The sequence below is a fragment of the Panthera uncia genome, chromosome F2 (assembly GCF_023721935.1).
Source record: "Panthera uncia isolate 11264 chromosome F2, Puncia_PCG_1.0, whole genome shotgun sequence".
Classification (NCBI taxonomy): domain Eukaryota; kingdom Metazoa; phylum Chordata; class Mammalia; order Carnivora; family Felidae; genus Panthera; species Panthera uncia.
Window position 1 is genome coordinate 25,700,828 of NC_064812.1, and position 19,345 is coordinate 25,720,172.

General features: G+C 33.6%; 1 protein-coding gene across 3 annotated transcripts in view; it reads left to right on the plus strand.

Annotated features, from left to right (window-relative positions):
- The window catches only part of CSMD3 (CUB and Sushi multiple domains 3), a 1,252,643-nt gene that overhangs the window by 653,330 nt on the left and 579,968 nt on the right, over positions 1-19,345 (plus strand). For all 3 annotated transcript variants that reach the window (XM_049632997.1, XM_049632998.1, XM_049632999.1), the window contains one exon: positions 8,036-8,139. In XM_049632997.1, the coding sequence (XP_049488954.1) occupies positions 8,036-8,139 (104 nt within the window). The remainder of the gene's footprint in view (positions 1-8,035; positions 8,140-19,345) is intronic.

Below are 19,345 nucleotides of genomic sequence, written 5' to 3' on the forward strand. Positions count from 1 at the left end.
ACCATACAAATATTTGCTCTTTTTTAAAAATTTCATAGGTAACAGATATAAAGTTTATAATTTAGTGAGAATTCCACATGACTTCATGAGATGCAATAATATAGAAGTTATGGTTTTAAATCCTCTATGAATGATACAGAGAATAAAAATTATGAGACATAAGTTATATACCATTTCTGTTAAAGTACCTTATGAAAACCCATATATTAAGACTTATAGGAAATGTATCAACTAGGGGTTTAATATTTAATGCTGTTTACAGAGTTCTCACTTTTGGAAAGCAATGTTAAAATGCATGAGATTATTCTTAATCAACCACATAAGTAGCTTAAATGTTTTTAACATAACTCTCAATAGGCAGCACTTTGTAAGCCATTTGGAATCATTACAAATGGAAGTCAAGAGAGTGATTTATTTGGTTAAAAGAAATCAAGACAATTATAGATCATTTCTATGTTTTAGGGACATATTTTACTATCACACCTTTTTTTTTTTAGCAGTCCCGTGAGTTAAATGCAGCTTTCTCTTCCCACCCACAAATAATTAGGAACAAATAAGAGAGGCAAATGTATGACATTTCTTTCTACAAATATACATGGTATTCTTTTAATTTCCCTACTAAACGTTTCAGCCCTACTACCAACTAAATATGTACAGAATACATTCATGTTGCATTGATGAGTATTTGTTGATTTTTTTATTAACTTTTCATTTCATTTCCTCATTAAAAATAAAGGGATAAAAAATGGCTGTTTGGTCAACTCCATAGTAAAGGAGAATCCAGAAAAAGAAAATATTACTTCAGACTCCTGATGGGACTTATTACATTCTGATGTAAACAGAGTTTTTTGTTGTTGTTGTTGTGGTTTTCATATTATTTTTATACCTTCTATTTCTTTTGGAAATATTTCAATGTACTATTTTTGAGTTTTACTATAATGTTTTATTTATATTAATGTCTCTAGTTGAGGCAAACTTAGTTTTTATTTTTTTAATGTATAGATTTTACTACTAAAAGACTCTCTTATAATATTTAAACTAAGTCTACATGAATCGAATTAAAATGAATGTGTTTTACAAATTCAATCAGACTATTCCAGCTTCCCAGTGATTGAGTGTTATTGAAACTCTTCAGGAATTTCAAGTGTCTAAAATTTCAAGTGACAGCTCAGTGGTTAAGTGCTTATCTGAAAGTATATGGACTAGTTAGTAATTAGTTCATCACTTAACTTAAAATGAAGTAGGATTCTCATTGTTACATATATACATCCATGAATCTCAGTTACAATTCAGGCAAAATAAAATCTCCCATTAAATGGGTGTCCAAATCCTTTAGCACATGATTATACAATAATGACTATCAAGGGTTTGGCATATAATTAGCAATCAAACAATCATTTATTAGATACCTAATTTGTCTCTAGTAGCCAATTAGGCTTTTAAAGCCATTAAAAGGGGGCATTTCCTAATTTGAAATATGTTGTGAAATGGTTTGGGGTGAAGTGGATCATGGTATTTCTTATTTTGATAGGATGACAGATAAAGTACTCTGAGAGGTCCTCCTACTGAAAAAACAAGGGATGCATTTTTCAGTGCATTTCTGGTTTACAAAAGAAATATATATATATATATATATATATATATATACACACACACACACACACACACACACACATACACACACACACATAGATACCATACAAATGCATATAAATATGCATATAAAAATACAAACACATAATGGCATAATGAAAAGAAAATGAGCTGGAATAAAAATAGGAGATGAAATGGGAAGAAAGCTTGCTTTTCTTTGGAGCAGAATGCAATAAATCTCTGGAATGAGAAGACTAAGACCGGGGACTAGTCTCCTTGGATCAATAGGTAAATAACCTAAACTTGAAATTTAGCAGTTAGTTAAAACCCTCAGAGGATGTAAAAATGGCACCAGCCTGGTAGTAACTCTTGGATCCAATTAGCATAAAATGAATAAAATTATACCCAATTTAGGGCCTCAGGATTCTTAAAGCTTAAACTCAAATAAATATGGTTTTACTATTAAATATAACTAAATACATAGAAGAAGCAAGCTACCATGAATGAGTCACTAGAAATAACAAACAGAAGTATTTTCGGGAAATGAGGGCATTTGAAAGCCCTCCAGTATATGGCAGAATTTAGAGAGTTACATGCATGTGCAGGACAAGGCATATGTTCAGAAAAGACCCTAAGCTTTCACCACTGGCTGATCTATCAACTCAGTGTTAAGCAGCAAATGAAGGTTAAGGCAGAACTTGAAATGGTCTGGCAAAGTACTAAAGGAATGTTCCAGCACTGAGCCCATCCTCAAAGACTGGAGGAGGAGTTGCTATGGTCTGAAAATTTGTGTCCCATCAAAATTCATGTGTTGAAATTTTAATGCCCAAAATGATGATATTAGGAGGTGGGCCTTTGGGAAGTGCTTAGGTCTGCAGGATGGAGCCCTCATGAAGGGTTTGGTGCTGGTATAATAAAAGATACCTCATCGTTCCTAAGACCTTCTGTCTTACCAGTTTACAGAAGAAAAAAAAATGTTTTTTCCATGTATGAGGAAGCTTGGTCTCACCAGATGCTGAATCTGCCAGCATCTTGATCATAGACTTCCACAAGAACTGTGATAAATAAATTTCTGTTGTTTATAAGCTATCCAGAGTATGGTATTTTGTTATAACAGCCCAAACATACTAAAATTATTATTTTTAAGACACCTGTATTTAAAAACTTCCAGGCAAAATATTTATGAATACAAGTTAAGCTTTCAACAATCAAGAACAGCAAACCCTGGAGAAGAGAGAGAATCTGATTTCCAAAATTACTGCATGATAATACTCAAATATCCAGTTTTCAGCAACAACAGAATAATCACAAAGCATACAAACAAACAGGAAAGTATGACCACTCAAAGGAATAAAATAAATTGACAGAAACTATCCCTAAAGAAGTTCCATCATTGAACTTATTAAACAAAGATTTATAATAACTATATTAATTCTGCTCAAAGAGCATGGACAAAGAATTAAAAGGAACCACAAAATGATATATGAATACAATGAGAATATCAATAACGAGATATACATTATAAAAAGAATTCAAATAGAAATATTGAGACTTTACAATAAAATAACTGAAATAAAAGACAAGAAGTTCAATAGCAGATTTGATTAGGTAGAAGACAGAGTTAGTAAACTTGAAGATAAGACAATTGAAATTACCAAGTCTGAATAATAAAAGGAAAATAATTAAAAAAGAATGAAAACAAAATGAAAGGACATAAGAAACCTGTAGGATATGAACAAGTGGGCCAACAAATGTATTAAAAAAGGCCTAAAAGGAGAAGATAGAGAAAGGTACACAAGGTATATTTCAAGAAATAATGTTCAAAATTTCCCCAAATTTGAGAAATACATAAATCGACACAACCAAGAAGCTCAACAAACTCCAAGATAAACTCCAAGAGTTCCATAGCGGGACACATCATAATCAAATTGCTGAAAGGTATAGACACAGAAAATCTTAAAAGCATCAGGAAAGAAGTCACTGATCATGTGCAAGAAATACTAAATATATTAACAGCTGATTTTTAATAAGAAAAAGACATGTAATTCAGAAAGCAGTAGGATGACATATTCACACGGTGAAAGAACAGAGAGGTCAAGCAGGAATTTTATAGCTGTCAAAACTGTCCTTGAAGATTGAAGGTGAAATCAAGATATTCCCAGATAAATAAAAGCTAAAGAACTCAGAAATAAGTCCTCACATCTATGATCAATTAATCTGACATAGGTACCAAGACCATTCAATGAGGAAAGAATTATTGCTTCAACAAATGGAAAGAATTATTGCTTCAACAAATGGTGCTGGAAACATTGAATAGCCACATATAAAATAATGAAATTGGATCTTTACTCGTACTATCTAGAAATATTAACTCAAAATAGATCAAAGACCTCTGTTTAAAGACTTAAACTATAAAATTCCTAGAAGGAAACAGACAGGAAAATTTGCCAAATAGATTTGACAATGTTTCCTTAAATTTGACACTAAAAGCATAATCAACAAAACAACAAAAGGTAAATTGTATTTTGTTACATTAAAAACTTTTGGGCATCAAAGAACACTATCATAAAAGTGAAAAGTCATGCACACAATGGGAGAAATTATTTTTAAATTTTAACTGTTAAGAAACTAATGTTGAGAATGTATAAAGAGGTTTTACAACTCAGCAACAATAAAACAACCTAATTAAAATGGGTAAAAAACTTGAATAGCCAGTTCCCCAAAGAAGATATACAAATGGCCAATAAATATGTGAAAATATGTTGAACATCATTAATTATTAGATAAATGCAACCAAACCACAAGTAGATGCTGCTTCACACCTACTGGGCTGACTATAATCAAAAGAAAAATTAACAACTAGTGAGAATGTGGAAAAATTGGAACTCTTGTGTGTGTGCTGGTGGGAATTTAAAATGTTCGACTCTGAGAAACAGTTTGGCAGTTTCTCAAAAAAACTAAACATAGAATTAATATATGACCCAGAATTCCACTCCTAAGGATATACCCCAAATAATTGAAAACAAAGACTCAATATTTACTCGTGTACCAATCTTCATAGCATCAGTGTTCACAATAAGCAAAAGATAGACATATCCCAAGTGTCAGTGAACAGAGTAATGGTCAAAAAAAAAAAAAAAAAAAAAAAGAAAAGAAAAGAAAAACTATTTACATACGATGGAATATTATTCAGCCATAAGAAAGAAACAAATTTGCTACAATATGGATGAATGTCAAAGACCTTATGCTAAGTGAAATAAACCAGATACAGAAAGACAAATATTGTGTAATGCTACTTACAAAAAATACTTCTAATGGGCAAATTTGTAGAGACAGAAAGTAAGTTAGAAGTTACCAAGGGCTGGGGAAAAGGGAAAATGGTTGAAAATTGGTGTGATGAAAAATCTTTGGAAACAGACAGTGGTAATGGTTGCACAACATTATGAACATAATGTCACCAAAATGTACTCTTAAAAAAATGGTTAAAAGCACAAATTTTCTTTTATATATATTATCATAATAAAAAATAATAAACAAAAATAGAGAAAACACATTTAAATAGTATTAGAAATAGAACAGGACAAAAGTACAGGCTTAGCATAGACAGAAAGTAAATAACCATAGGAAAGTGAATTTGAAAATTTTCTCGGTATTGAAATGTTTCTGGGAAAAATTAAACTTAGTTAAATTGACTCAAGGTGGAAAAAAAAAAAAAAAGAAAAACCTTGAAAGCCTGGATAATTCTAAAACCAAAAAATAATTAGGCCATCAGCAAAAGCTTAACTACTATTCTCCCCAAAGAGGCTTAGATTTGTGTATAGGATAGTTCTACTCAACATTCTAAAAGTCGATTATTTTCAAACTTAGAGAAGCTCTTCCATAATAGAAATGAAAGTGTACATGTCACTTTATTTGATGATATCAGTAAAATTTTGATACTCAACTAGCAAGTAAAATCAGAGAATAAAACCTCCTTGCCTTCACAAAGTATATTTACCTCAATAATATTCTTAATGGTGAAACATTAGAAGCGCGCCCTTTCAAATGAGGTACATTTTAATGAGACCAACTATAGCCTATTCTATCCGACATTGTACCAGAGATTGAAGGCAGTTCAGATAAAAGAAACAAAGAATAAACAAGAATCAAAATTGTTGCTTACAGAAGACATGCTTGTTATATACAAAACAAAAAAATAATTTACAAGTAATAAATAACAGGGAAAAATAATAAAGTCTTATCAAGTTGCCTACATATGGGCTCAGTGAAGAAAAGTATTTCTATATACAAACAACAAATGTTTTGTATATTTTTTATATAGAAAATAACAAAAGATGTTTTCAAAATGTGTATAGAAAAATGGAGTATGTGACTCATAAGATAGAGTCTTATTTTATAGTAAAAACAGTTAAGCCAATTTATGTTGCTTCCGAGACATGCAAACTGACTGAAAGAATAGAATCTGGAGCTCCCAAACCAACATCCTCATATGTAGACTCTTGATATATGTCAGAGTCTGCCATGCAGATCACTGGGAAAAGAGGTCTATTTATTCAATTAAAATTATTAAGACAACTGTTTTTCATTTTGGAGTTAAAAAATGAAGGTAATGCTGTGCTGGTTTTCTATTATTATTGCATATGTACCTACTTCATACTTTTTATAGAAGTTAGTTTCCCCAAAATAAAGAGTTGAAGAAAATATCTTTGTGACATTGGATCATGGGGAATGCAAAAATACTACTTATAAAATAAGAGATTAAAATTCCTACTGTAGTAAATTAGTAATTTCTTCTTATCCTCATATGCTCACTTCAGTGTGTCTTAAATATTGTTCTTTTCTACGTGTGCTATAAAGGAAACGTGTTAGGAATCACTGACATAAGGAATTACCGCAATCAATAACAAGCAGTTCAAGTGAAAATAGCCAAAATACAAAGAGTCATGTCACAGAAAAGGAAACATAAATGATAAATATATAAAAATGTATACAGTTTAATTACTAATGAATAAAACACAAAAGATCACTTTTAAATTCTCTAGATTGATAGAAATAATGTAACTTTAATGTACATGAATTGTGAGCATTTAAATTGGTAAAATAATTTTGAAAAACCTTATGGTACAGTATTATGAAATTGAATTTTTGCTTTGTTATTATCCAGAAATTACACTTCTAAGCATATAACCTAGAGATAGATTTTGAACCAGAAATTGTTTAATAGTGTTCATAACCATGTCTGCTTATCATAGCAAAAAAATGAAAAGCAACCTAAATCTCTCTTGACAGGCAATTATTAATTGAGAATATTCATATGTAACTCAGTGGACAGCAGGAAGCACTCAGGGAAACATATTTTTTTAACTACAGCCATGTAAAATGTATAATTCAATGTTTTTATATATGCTATATTTAGATTTGAACAAAAACAATTGCTTTAGTCAATGCTAATATAAAATCATTTAAAAAATCAAGAGAAAGGCATAATCAAAAAAAACTTTTTTTGTTATAAAGTTTAAAAACAATATAAAATCTCTCATTTTTTAGAATTTCCTTTTAGGATACCAAAATAACAAATAGTTATGAAAATTATTAGAGAGATGTCTTTTTCATTTATTCTTTAGTAAAATTGGTAACCTTGGGCATTCATCTTTTTTAATCTGGTAATGAATAATATTTTATTATTAATTATTTCTTCCTCAAGGCATGATTGCATATAGGACGGTATTTATGTAATTTCTTCCTGCACTTATTCTTAATTGTTATTATTTAATATTATATTAGGTTCCTGATTTAAGAATTGCAATTTTATTAAATACGAATTTTTATAGATGTGTAAACAATGTATGAATGCATGAGTATATTTTAGTAAAAAGTAATAACTAAATTACTTGTTGTGGTATAATTTGCTCCCAGTTTTGTTAGAATGTCGTAATGTATTTGAGGGATTCTGTTACCAAAGGATACACAAAAATAAATCTGATACCTTTAAATCTGGTGATCTAGATTCAAATTTAGCTCTAACATTTTTTAAGCTTTACTATTTAATGGAAATAGCACACTCCGTGTTTTTTCATGTCAGCTTTATAAAAATATATGCAAATGTATGGAAAACCACTCTCCACCTACATGTACTTTTTATAAAGCCTTCTCAAAGTAGATTTGCATTAATCATGCTTCAAATAAGAATGTTCTATAAACAGAAGCCATGCCATTCCATTGAAAAATTATTACAGAAGGTACAATACAGCAAATAAAAATCATGGAAATTGTAATGACTGAACTTTAGGAAGAGTCTAATGTGATTAACTGCCATGATAATAAATTTTTATGGATAAATATAGTAAGTCTAATATGCATTTTAAATGTCCTTTTGTCATTGCTTTCTGTTTTTATTAAATAGTGCAACATATTTGAAAGATTTGTTTCTGTTTATTTCTAGGTTATACAGATAAATTTTGAAGAATTCGATCTGGAGATTGGCTATGATACCCTGACAATTGGTGATGGGGGCGAAGTTGGAGACCCCAGGACAGTGCTCCAAGTGTAAGTGCTCAACATTTCATTCTTGACTTTGCCTATCAGGTCCTTATTAAATTTTACCCTTTTTTGGTCCCTACCACTGCTAACAACAGAAGAAGCATAGTAACTTGGTTATTATAATCAACCTATGTATAGTATTTTTATTAGTTCTTCTTGAGTGAGGTTTAACGTACCTGATTGAAACCATTTTTTTTTTTTAGAATTCATTGCCAGACAGTGACCTGTAGGAAATGGAGGCTTATAGTAAAATTGCAGAAGTAGTTGATTAGACCTTATTTTGGAAAATATCCTTGCCACTACTGAACTTAAAAATGGATTGAAAAAATAAGTATAAAATGGATCCCAGAGGACTCTGATACTGGTACTGAAGACTGATGTGTGCTGTTCTTATTAGCCATAAAAACATACCTAGCCATCGAGATTTAAGTTTAGAGTTTTACAGTGGTTTAACACTTGAAGTAGTTAGCAATAAACCACTCTCAGAGTTGAAATAGGTAAAATAGACCAAATATGGTTCTTAATCTGGGCTAAAATAATGATCATATATTGAAACAAAGGAAACGTTAGGAATTTACTTATTGCCCAATCCTTAGGCTTTTCATTACAATAATCTACCTCTGATAATGGCATGAAAAATGTTGGAGCTGGGGGAGCATGTGTTCTCTTCTGTGAACCTCAAAATCTTAGGGTACACTTTCTCTCAGAATTCCTTTCATAACTGTTGATTTTCAGTTCAGGCTTTACCAACCCAATGGATTTCCCTACACCATCAAATCAAAGTTCACACTGAGTATTTCATCTCCAGTGAGAATAAAAATTAAAGCTTCATTCTGTGAGCATTACCTTTTAGACTGTTCAATCAATAAATCTAAATTGGTCCCCAATGAGGGAGAGCTAGGAGAGAGAAAGAAAAAAAATGCATCATGTTTAAGTAAACCTAAGACTGCGAGACTAACGTGTGTGAATGCGCGGGCGCGCGCACAGAGACACACATTATTCAGATGCAGATCTTTTTGTAATGATATATATCTAATGTTTTTACAAAACTCAAAAGAAATAGGGCAATAACTTTACTGTACATGTTTACGTACCGAGAGGAAAAAAAAACACACACACACACACAACTCTTATTTTAAATATAGTCATACATTATCTTAAAAAAAAAAAAAAAAGGAACTCTTCTTGGGGCGCCTGGGTGGCTCAGTCAGTTAAGCGACCAACTTGTCTCAAGTCATGATCTTGCAGTTCGTGAGTTCGAGCTCCATGTCAGGCTTTGTGCTGACGACTCAGAGCCTGCAGCCTGCTTCAGGTTCTGTGTCTCCCTCTCTGTCTGCCCTTCCCCTGCTCTCATTCTGTCTCTGGCTCTCTCAAAAATAAATAAACATTAAATAAATACACATTAACTCCTCCTTAATCAAAAGAACTTCTGTATAAATCCAGAACCCCATTCTAGGTGGTGGAAGGGGAGAGGGTTACACCTTTGTTTCCTGACCCCTCCATGTGAACATGCTTCTCCTACCTTCATACACTCCACTGCTGCCTCTGCCACACTCCTTAATTCCTTAATTTTCTGCAAACCTACTTTTTAGAGAATTTTGAACCCACTCTGATTTAACCTCAATTGCCTCAAAAAAGAAAACAAAAAACCTAAAATTCTGTTAGTGGTTTTGCTGTCCATTTCAAAATTCTCCTTGTCAAGGGTGCATGATGTCCTTATTTCCTTTTACATTGGAAGACAGGGGTGGAGATATTTTTAAATGAATTTTAAAAGTCCTGTATTGAATGAATCAAATATCAGATGAAGTACGAAGCATGGGATAATTAAGTGGGAAAAAAAAGGCTTAGAATTGGATTTTGGAAGAAGGCAATCCCCAAATTAGCTGGACAACAAAAAACCCTGTAGAGGACAAATGTGCGGAAGGGAAGTGCCTTTATATTCCAAGTAAATAGTCCAATGCAGTTAGCTGTATGTTACAGACTAAGATAAGTTTCCTTCTGCTGCTAGTAGGAAAAAGAAGAAAAGGTTACACTGTTTCCTCTTCTCACATTCCTGTCAGAGTTGGAATTAGATCAGAAGCTCCTTTGAACTCTAAGACTCTATAATAATAGAACTTACTGGATTTGTATCCACCAGAGAAGCTGATATAAATTCGAGTCAACCTGAAGCATATTTCTCAAGGAAGTTAGCTTTCCCAACTTTAGGACCACCCATTTGGGCATTTGCAGGGCCCAGAGTAAGAATGCAATTGCAAACTCACCTATCGAATGTTAGGTATATTAAATATTAAATATTAAATATTAATATTAAAATATTAAAAGGTATAAATATTAAAAGGTATAAATCAAGCTACTTACCTTAAATGCAATATATTCCATCCTCCTACCTTGATAAATACACTTTGGAATTGTGTGATTTTCCTTGCTGGGACATGAAGTCATGGGCAAATACGGTCCTAGCCCCAGCCAGTAGCTGCCACTGACTCTTGCCAACGTCAGCTCTATCCTTCACCATGCATGTGGACTCCTCAGCCTAAACATTCAAACTACCCACACCTGCCTGAAAACACTGCCCACTATGCCAAGGGATGCACATATGGGTCCTGTAATCTGGCCCTGGGAATAACATACCTGGGAAAAAGGCCCATGCAAGTACAGGTAGCGGGGAAATCCGGGTACCAGGTGCCAGTGAGTTGTAGAACAGTACTTGTCAAACAAACTGTAAGACAGAAGATTTGTTTTTATTCTTATCCATCTTGAACTGATACTTTTGCAAAGTGAAAGAAAAATAAATTTCTCGAAAAATGAAATAAAAACACATGTAAGTACAATCCCATTATTTTCTATGGCAAAATTCACACAAAATTACTCTTTGAAATTACTCTAGAAGTTTGAAAGACTTACTTCCAATTTCTGTTCTAATGACACCATGGGCTGGCAACTGGTCTAGGATCTGGAAGGAGAAATGGGGGAGGGATGCAGGTACCAGGCAGACACATCCCTGGGTGATACTTAAGGAAAGGTCAGAAGACGACCCTCCGTGGGGAAGGGATCAGGAAAGAGGCTGTCTTGTTCACATTTAAAAGTAGCATTACATATGTGGCATGGTAAATTGTTAATAATTTATTTAAAGAAACTGGTTTGTTTTATTTTTTAAATGTTATTTATTCTTGAGAGAGAGAGAAAGAGAAGGTGGGGAAGGGACAGAGAGTAAATCCTAAGCAGGCTACAGAAAGGAACCCCATGTGGGGCCCAATCTAACGTGGGGCCCAACAATGTGGGGCTTGATATAGAGCTTGAACTCATGAACTGTGAGATTATGATTTGAGCCAGAATCAAGAATCTGATGCTTAATCAACCCAAGTGCACCAAGAATTTATTTTAAATATTGCTCTTCTAAGAGTGAAAACTAGTCTCCATCTAGACATCTTATTTAGCAATCTGTTTATTCATCTCTTAACTCCTTTTTGATTTTTAAGTTTGATCCATATGCTAGTAAGTAATTTTTGGCACCAAAATTACTTTCTTAAATAAATTTACTTTAAAAGATTCAATAGCTAAAAGTCAAAAAACATGGTAAAAAAAAACATGGAAAATGCTTGCATCTAACAGAAAACTATGCAATATCATAATATTTGAAAGTATTTTATAAAAAGATGAATTCAGCTTATATTCATTTTATAAGTTCTGATTAATAAACACAGGATGCATCACTTTGGTAAATGTTTAACCAGATGTGGAACATTCCAACCTATTCTGTTTAGGTCATAGGATTAAGTTAAGCATTGGAAATATGCGGTGTTTTTGTTTCTCCTTTTCTTAATACTTAAGTTCTAAAAAGTTAAGTCAATTGTCATATTCTATTCCACATACACACAAATGTGTGTATGTATGTGTGTGTGTGTATTCAATAGTCACAACATATGTTCAATAGTTAAAATTATCCTCTAAAAAAGGGAACTAATTAATAAATTTTTAAAAAATAATTCTTGTAATTTCTTTCTCCAAAGTACAAAGCATATAGTTTTTGTAGTACAGTAACTTAAAAATAATGTAAGTGTGCTACATCTCTTTACCTTGAGACTGACTCCAAAGAAATACCCATGATGAAGTTATCAGCGACAAAATTATTAAGTAATGGAGAATGCATTGTAGTTGGACTTCATATGTGACACTGAATTCTCCATATAGTTTTATCAGATGCAAATTCCTGAAATAATGCCAATTTAAGTCACAAACCTAAATTCACAATTCAGAGATTTGTTGCTTCTGTCATTTGCTGCCCCATAGTCTATTGTCCATTTGTAGAGTTGTCTATCTCTTATTAATTTCCTCTCCAATGGAATTACTTGGAGAGCATTCTTTATCCCCCATTTTGAAATAGCATTTTTTATTCCTGGCAACTTCATAGTGGTATAGTGACAAGAGTCAAAAGAGACCAGAATATAAATTTAGCCGGCTGATAAAAATTCAGGTAATGGATTTGAACGATCATGGTATTATCTTTTAAAGGCTGTTAAAATGAGTTTAACTTTCTTCAGATTGTTTTCCATATGCTTTTTCACACTTAGTGTAAATTCACCTGATAGTGAAAATGGATGTAATAGATGTAAGAGAACTAACAGTGATGACAAGGCAGTTACTGGCATTGAATTCACCTCCAGCCCTCATTTCATCTGCACAAAGAAGGAAGGGATGCTGATTATTTGTCTACCCTTTTCATCTGTGTAGCACCAAACGAAGATGGTTAGGCATTTGATCAAGCATGTGATTCTCTTTCTGGCCTTTTCTCTCACATGCTTTGCTATTTCATTATTGGATTCACGGTGACACTGTAAAGACTTGCAAAGTGAAAGATGAGAAAAAAAATGTCTTCTATCCCTGAGATAGCCCTTGAACTTGTATGAGAATGCACTGATCGTGAATGGATGACATTGTATTTGAACCAACATCTTAAGGTGAAAACTGCTGTTTTAGATATCTAAATGTGCTTAATTCCCTTACTTTGAAATTCTGGTTTCTCCTAAAAAAATCAAAGTACAATGTAAAATTTGCTTCTGAGATATACGTTGGTGTAGATTAGCAATAGTCTTCCCTAGGAACTTTTTTTGAGTACATACACGCACACACACTTTTTTGTTGACCTAATTTTAAAATGAATATTTTATTAACTTAATATTTTAGTAAGTGATATTTATATTAGCTCTCTGGAAAAGATAGCTCTGTTTTGCTATGCTTATGGATTATTGTTATTGCTCTCAGTTCATTGGTTCATATGTTTTGACAAGCTACTTTGCCCAAGGTTTTTTTTCTTTTTTAACTACTCAGCCATTCACTCTGTTAAAATGTAGGCTCCACTCTTAGTATGAGACTACACATGATATTTGCCTTGAGCAAACTCTTCTACATCCAGGGAATTGTCCCTTCCCAAATTTGCTTTTGTACTTCCCTCTGTTAATAATGAAAAAAAAATCTAAATACCAATAAACACCATGGGCTGATGAAAGAAGGGAATATCCTAAATATAGCACCAAGGTAATATTTTTAAGAGATTGATGACCACAGTATAAATAAAAAGAGCTTAGAAAATTGACCAGTCGGAAAAATTCTTCACCCCTTACGGTAGAGTTATTCAACAAAAAGAAAAAAAATCTCTTCTTATTGCCCTTTACTCTGCTTTGCACCTCTCCTTACCCTCCTCCACCACACACACACACACACACACACACACACACACACACACACACACTTACTCATACACGTGCTCACCATCACTTTAAGTTCCTTGAGAGTAGCAACTATCTTTTACTCATCTAAGGTTTCCCAAAATACCTCACACAGCCTCGTGTTAACACTGCTGGGTATTGCATGAAATATAATGGGAGAGGCAAAAGTACTCTGTACCAAGATACTTACTGAGACACGTGAGCAGAAAGGATATCTTTGCAGATCTGTAGAACGCTGTGCAGGCTATCTGGATGCCTTATTTCACTCAGGATGCTGTCACAAATATACCACGGACTGGATGCTATATCAACAACAGAGATTTATTTCTCACGGTTCTGAAAGTTGGAAGTCCAACATTGCCAGGAGATTCAGTGTCTGGTGAGGATTCACTTTCTGATTCACAGATGGCCATCATTTCACTGTGTCTGCACATGGCAGAAGGAGGTAGGGATTTCTCTAGGGCCTCTTTTATAGGGGCAGAAATTCACGGATGAGGGCTCATCCCTCATGAGATAATTTCCTTTCAAAGTCTCTACCTACAAATACCCTTATACTTGGGGATTAGTTTTCAACATATGAAATGGGACAGGATGGGGCACATTCAGTCTCTAGCACTGGGGATTTCAGCAACACTCACTGATACCACATCCAGGAAAAGCAGTCAAACTGACGGCAGCAATTTTTTCATCCTGTGGACAAGATTTGGTGTATACTCATTAAGATGACTTACTGTTGGGCCACAGTAAATATGTGCCCTTGGATTTGAGAATTACCTTAGGCCAAAGTATGAAAATAGACTCTGTGACATTTTGACTTCTAGCAACAACTTATTAAATATAGAGATACCTTACTTTTTATAGTTCTTCATTATTTCTTCACTGTGAGCATAGCTACAGCTTTCTTTTTTTTAAATTTTTTTTTGATGTTTATTGATTTTTGAGAGACAGAGCATGAGCGGGGGAGGGGCAGAGAGTGAGGGAGACACAAAATCTGAAGCAGGTGACAGGCTCCAAGCTGTCAGCACAGAGCCTGATATGGGGCTGGAACTCACGGACCATGAGATCATGACCTGAGCCAAAGTCGGACGCTCAACCGACTGAGCCACCCAGGCGCCCTGCTACAGCTTTCTATTATGAAAACCCTGATGATTTTACTAAAGGACAAGTCAGTTTACTACTGTTTGCTTTGGTTTGTTCTCTGTGTATTTATTTCTGAATAGATTGAATTATCTAAAATAAATAAAGTTTTTTAGTTATTGTTTTTCTCCTAATCAGGAATATTTTTACTATGGTAGACATTTCAAAAGTGGTTGTGAAAAAAATATTGCAACAAAATATAGGAAGGGTATCTAAATAAGCTCGATTTCCTCCCACAAACAGTAACTATTATAAACACTACACCTTGCTAGACTGCTCAATATATAAATTAAGTGTGGTGTACAAAGTTCAGTCCTAAGATGTACGTGCTGAGGCCTTGATCTTCCATTCTCTTTCCTAAAACAAATGTCGATACAGAAATCTTTTTGTATATGTAATAAGAACTGCAACAGACCTGTTCATACACCTTATGCTTTTGAATTAGCCAATAATTAGCATTTCTGAACACTAATCATAAATGAAATAAATGCCACAATTACTGACTACTCAAGTTGCCTAATTGAGCTACCATTTATGTAGTCCTGTCGTTGTTAGTACTTTTGCATTATTATTTTTAAAGCACTATATTATTTTTGTTATCTTTCTAGTATGTTGATTTACCTTTTTTTACTTTTTTATTTTTCCCAGTTTTATTGCGATATAATTGACAAAGCGTTAAGTATTTAAAGTATATGCCATGATGATTTGATAAATGTATACATTGTGAAAGGGTTTTTCCTCATTGAGTTAGTCAATCCTTCATCACCACCTCACATATTTTTCTTTTTCCTTTTTTCTTTTATTTATTTTTCTTTTCTTTTTTCTTTTTTTTTTTTTTTTTGTGTGTGTGTAAGAACATTTAAGTTCTATGCTCTTAGCAGATTTCAATTATATGAGACAGCAATACAGTGTTATTAACCATAGTCACGATTATTTAACTTGGAGCTGAAAATTCATACCCTTTTACCAAGCTCTGTTTATTTCCCCAACTCCCAACACCTGGCAACCATTATTGTACTCTGTTTTTATCGATATGACTTTTTTCAAATAAGATTTCACATGTGAGTGACATTATACAGTATTTGTCTTTCTCTGTCTGGCTTTTTGCACTAAGCATAACCCCCTCCAGTTTCATTCATGTTGGTGCAAATGACAGGATTTCCTTCTTTTTGAAGATTGAATAATATTCCACTGTATGATATCATATAATATTCCACTGTATAATTTAACATTTTCTTGATCCATTCATCTGCTAGCAGACGCTTAGGTTGTTTCCACATCTTGACTATTACAAATAAGGCTGCAGTGAACATGGGAGTCCAGAGATCTCTTTGAAATACTGAGTTCATTTCCTTTGAATATATACCCGGTAGTGGGATTGCTGGATAGTATGGTAGTTCTATTTTTAATTCCTTGAAGAACCTTCATACTGTTTCATAGTGACTGTACCAGTTTACCTTCCCACCAGTGACATACAAGGGTTTCTTTTTCTCCACATCCTCACCAACATGTGTCACTTCTCGTCTTTTTGATAATAACCATCCTAATAGATGTGAGGCAACCCCACTTTCTGATGTCACCCAGTGGTGATATTTCAAGGTTTCAAGGTTGTTGTTGTTTTATTTTAATCTAATGTTTTGCAGCCATAATCATGCTTAGTGAATTTCAGGTTCACAAAGTGAACATGTAAATCACTCTTGATAGTGCTATATTAGAAGATTTAATATTAAATGTTTCCATAAAAGACAAATGTTTCATGATACAAAAATATGTTGGAATATAGGACTGAAGCTGTTATCTCTAATGGATACACCCATATTCCTAGAGTGATTATAAAGAAAATCAGGCATTGAGCCTAATAGAATTTTGTTTTCCATATTGTATTTGAGTACTTGAGAAAGATTTCTGAGTGCACTTTATTTAGAGCTTTTGCTCTTTTATCCTAGCATGAAGGGGCAAACCAGGAAGATTAGAATGTATTATGAACACTGGGGTTATTCAGCCTGTTAATCAACATGTATTAAAGAAGTTTCTTTTTTTAAGTTTATGGATAACAGGTTCATAAAGATGTATTTTTTTAAGTTTATTTATTTATTTTTTGGGGGGAGAGAGAGCAGGCATAGGGGAGAGACAGAAACAGAGAGAGAGAGAGAGAGAGAGCCAGAGAGAGAGAGACAGACAGAGTCCTAAGCAGGCTCCACACTCTCGCAGTGTCAGCCAGGAGCCCACTGAGGGGCTCGAACTCACACAATGTGAGATCATGACCTGAGCCAAAATCAAGAGGTGGATGCTTAACTGACCAAGCCACCCAGGAGCCCCAATAAAAATGTATTAAAAATATACTAAAACCATTTGAATACTCATTTGAGAATGATCTAAGACTCCTTCCTGCATGGCAAAAAAAGCACCCTTGATTGTCAGTGATGGGAGTTGAACAGAAAGTCGTCCAAAGTGGATGAATCCTACAATTTGAGTCTAAACTACACTGCTTGCAGGGATGTTGGGAGGAACCTGCCATTGAGGCAGCATGCAAAGTGCATAGTTTCAAGGTAGATACCCAGTGTTAAAAAATAGAATTAAAAATAAAATCACCTACCAACAAAGAATCCTTTTCACTATATGTAAAAAAGACTGAATTAGTTTTAATATTGAATAAGGATTAAACCAGACTGCGACCCACATTGTAGGCAATCTGCTAAAGAGATTGAAAAAAGAGAGAAACAATCTCACTCATTTGTGTAAGCAGGTGCAATCCATTACATACATGTTAATTATCCTTATCAAAAGTAAAACAAAATAAACGTTTTATCCTCATGATAAGCTGTAAGTGACATCCTGGAGCCAAGTACCATGGCTTTAACTCTCGCTCATGGAAGGAGTGTAAAAGGATACCATCTTTTTTCATGTTCACATTGCAAAGAAATGACTCCAAGGCCTCCATGCAAGACATTCTTGGACAAAACCAGAAGCGGTATATTTAGCTTTTAAAACATTCACGTCTAAAAGAAAGAGAGAAAGCAAGCATTTATAATTTTAAGTTTTCTAAAGGAAATGATAAAAAGAAATGGAAAAGGAGGAAAGTTTTCTTTCCCTTTTGGAACCACAGACAATTCAAAAATGTTTTGTTTGTATTTGTGCTTATAATTTTTCTTTTTGTGACTACTTTATAATAAAACTACAATTTTATAATTATCTCTATTGCTGTTTCTACTTTTCCTCTGGGCAGTTTGCAGTCCTCTAAATATACAACAAGCCCACAGTAAAATACAAAGCAAAGCAATTACCAGGAATACAATAGGATGAATTTAAAATTACAGTACAATATTAGCCTTAGAGGAATAACCTTTAAATAAGTTGTAGAAATGGTGAATGGGTAAAGCAGATTCTTGATTAGCAATGATCAAAAATTCTCTAGGGGCACTTGAGTGGCTCAGTCGGTTGAGCGTCCAACTTTGGCTCAGGTCATGATCTCACAGTTCATGGGTTTGAGCCCCGGATCCGTCTCTGTGCTGACAGCTCAGAGCCTGGAGCCTGCTTCGGATTCTGTGTCTCCCTCTCTCTCTCTCTGCCCCTCCCCTGTTCGCACTCTGTCTCTGTCTCTGTCTCTCTCTTTCTCAAAACTAAACATTAAAATAAATAAATAATAAAAAATTATCTTTCACCAAACATTAGTTTCACAAATTGCTGTGATATCTATATTGGTTATATATTCAAATGACTAACTGTTTATTATATTATTTTATAGTAGCTTATGAAATCTTACTAAGAGTAGCCTCACCCTGGAGACTGAACCTAATTTTCTGAGTTTTTTCTTGAGAGCCCAGTAAATTTCTCCTAAGTTTCCATCAATCACATAGGAAGAATTACACTTACAAGATAATCCAGGCCCTGCAGTAATAATTCCATCTTTCCAAATAATTTTTCCAAGATGGAAACACAAAGATACTCAGAACCATTATCTATTAGTATGAGGCCCCTTTGAAGGGTACATATTATACTTCTAGAGTTTAATAATACATGGTTCTAATTATCATAAGTCTTGAGGACAAAGCCAGTCTGTCGGCCATGTTTTGCATGGGTCAAAATCAATAGTTATATTATAACAGTAAATCTCCATTGATAATAGACAATCACTTTTGCTTATCTATACTTGGACTGGAGAGAACTTATATTTTGAAGTTAATCAAGTGGCATTAGACCTAGCTTCTGCAGTCTTCATTTGTAAATGGCAGATTTCAGTCTGTCATCTAATTAGATTCTTGTCATTCTGCAAGCTCTTTCCAAACCAGTTAACAAAACTGGTTTTGTGTCAAATTTAGGGAGTGAGTGTTGCCAACTTTGAATCTGGA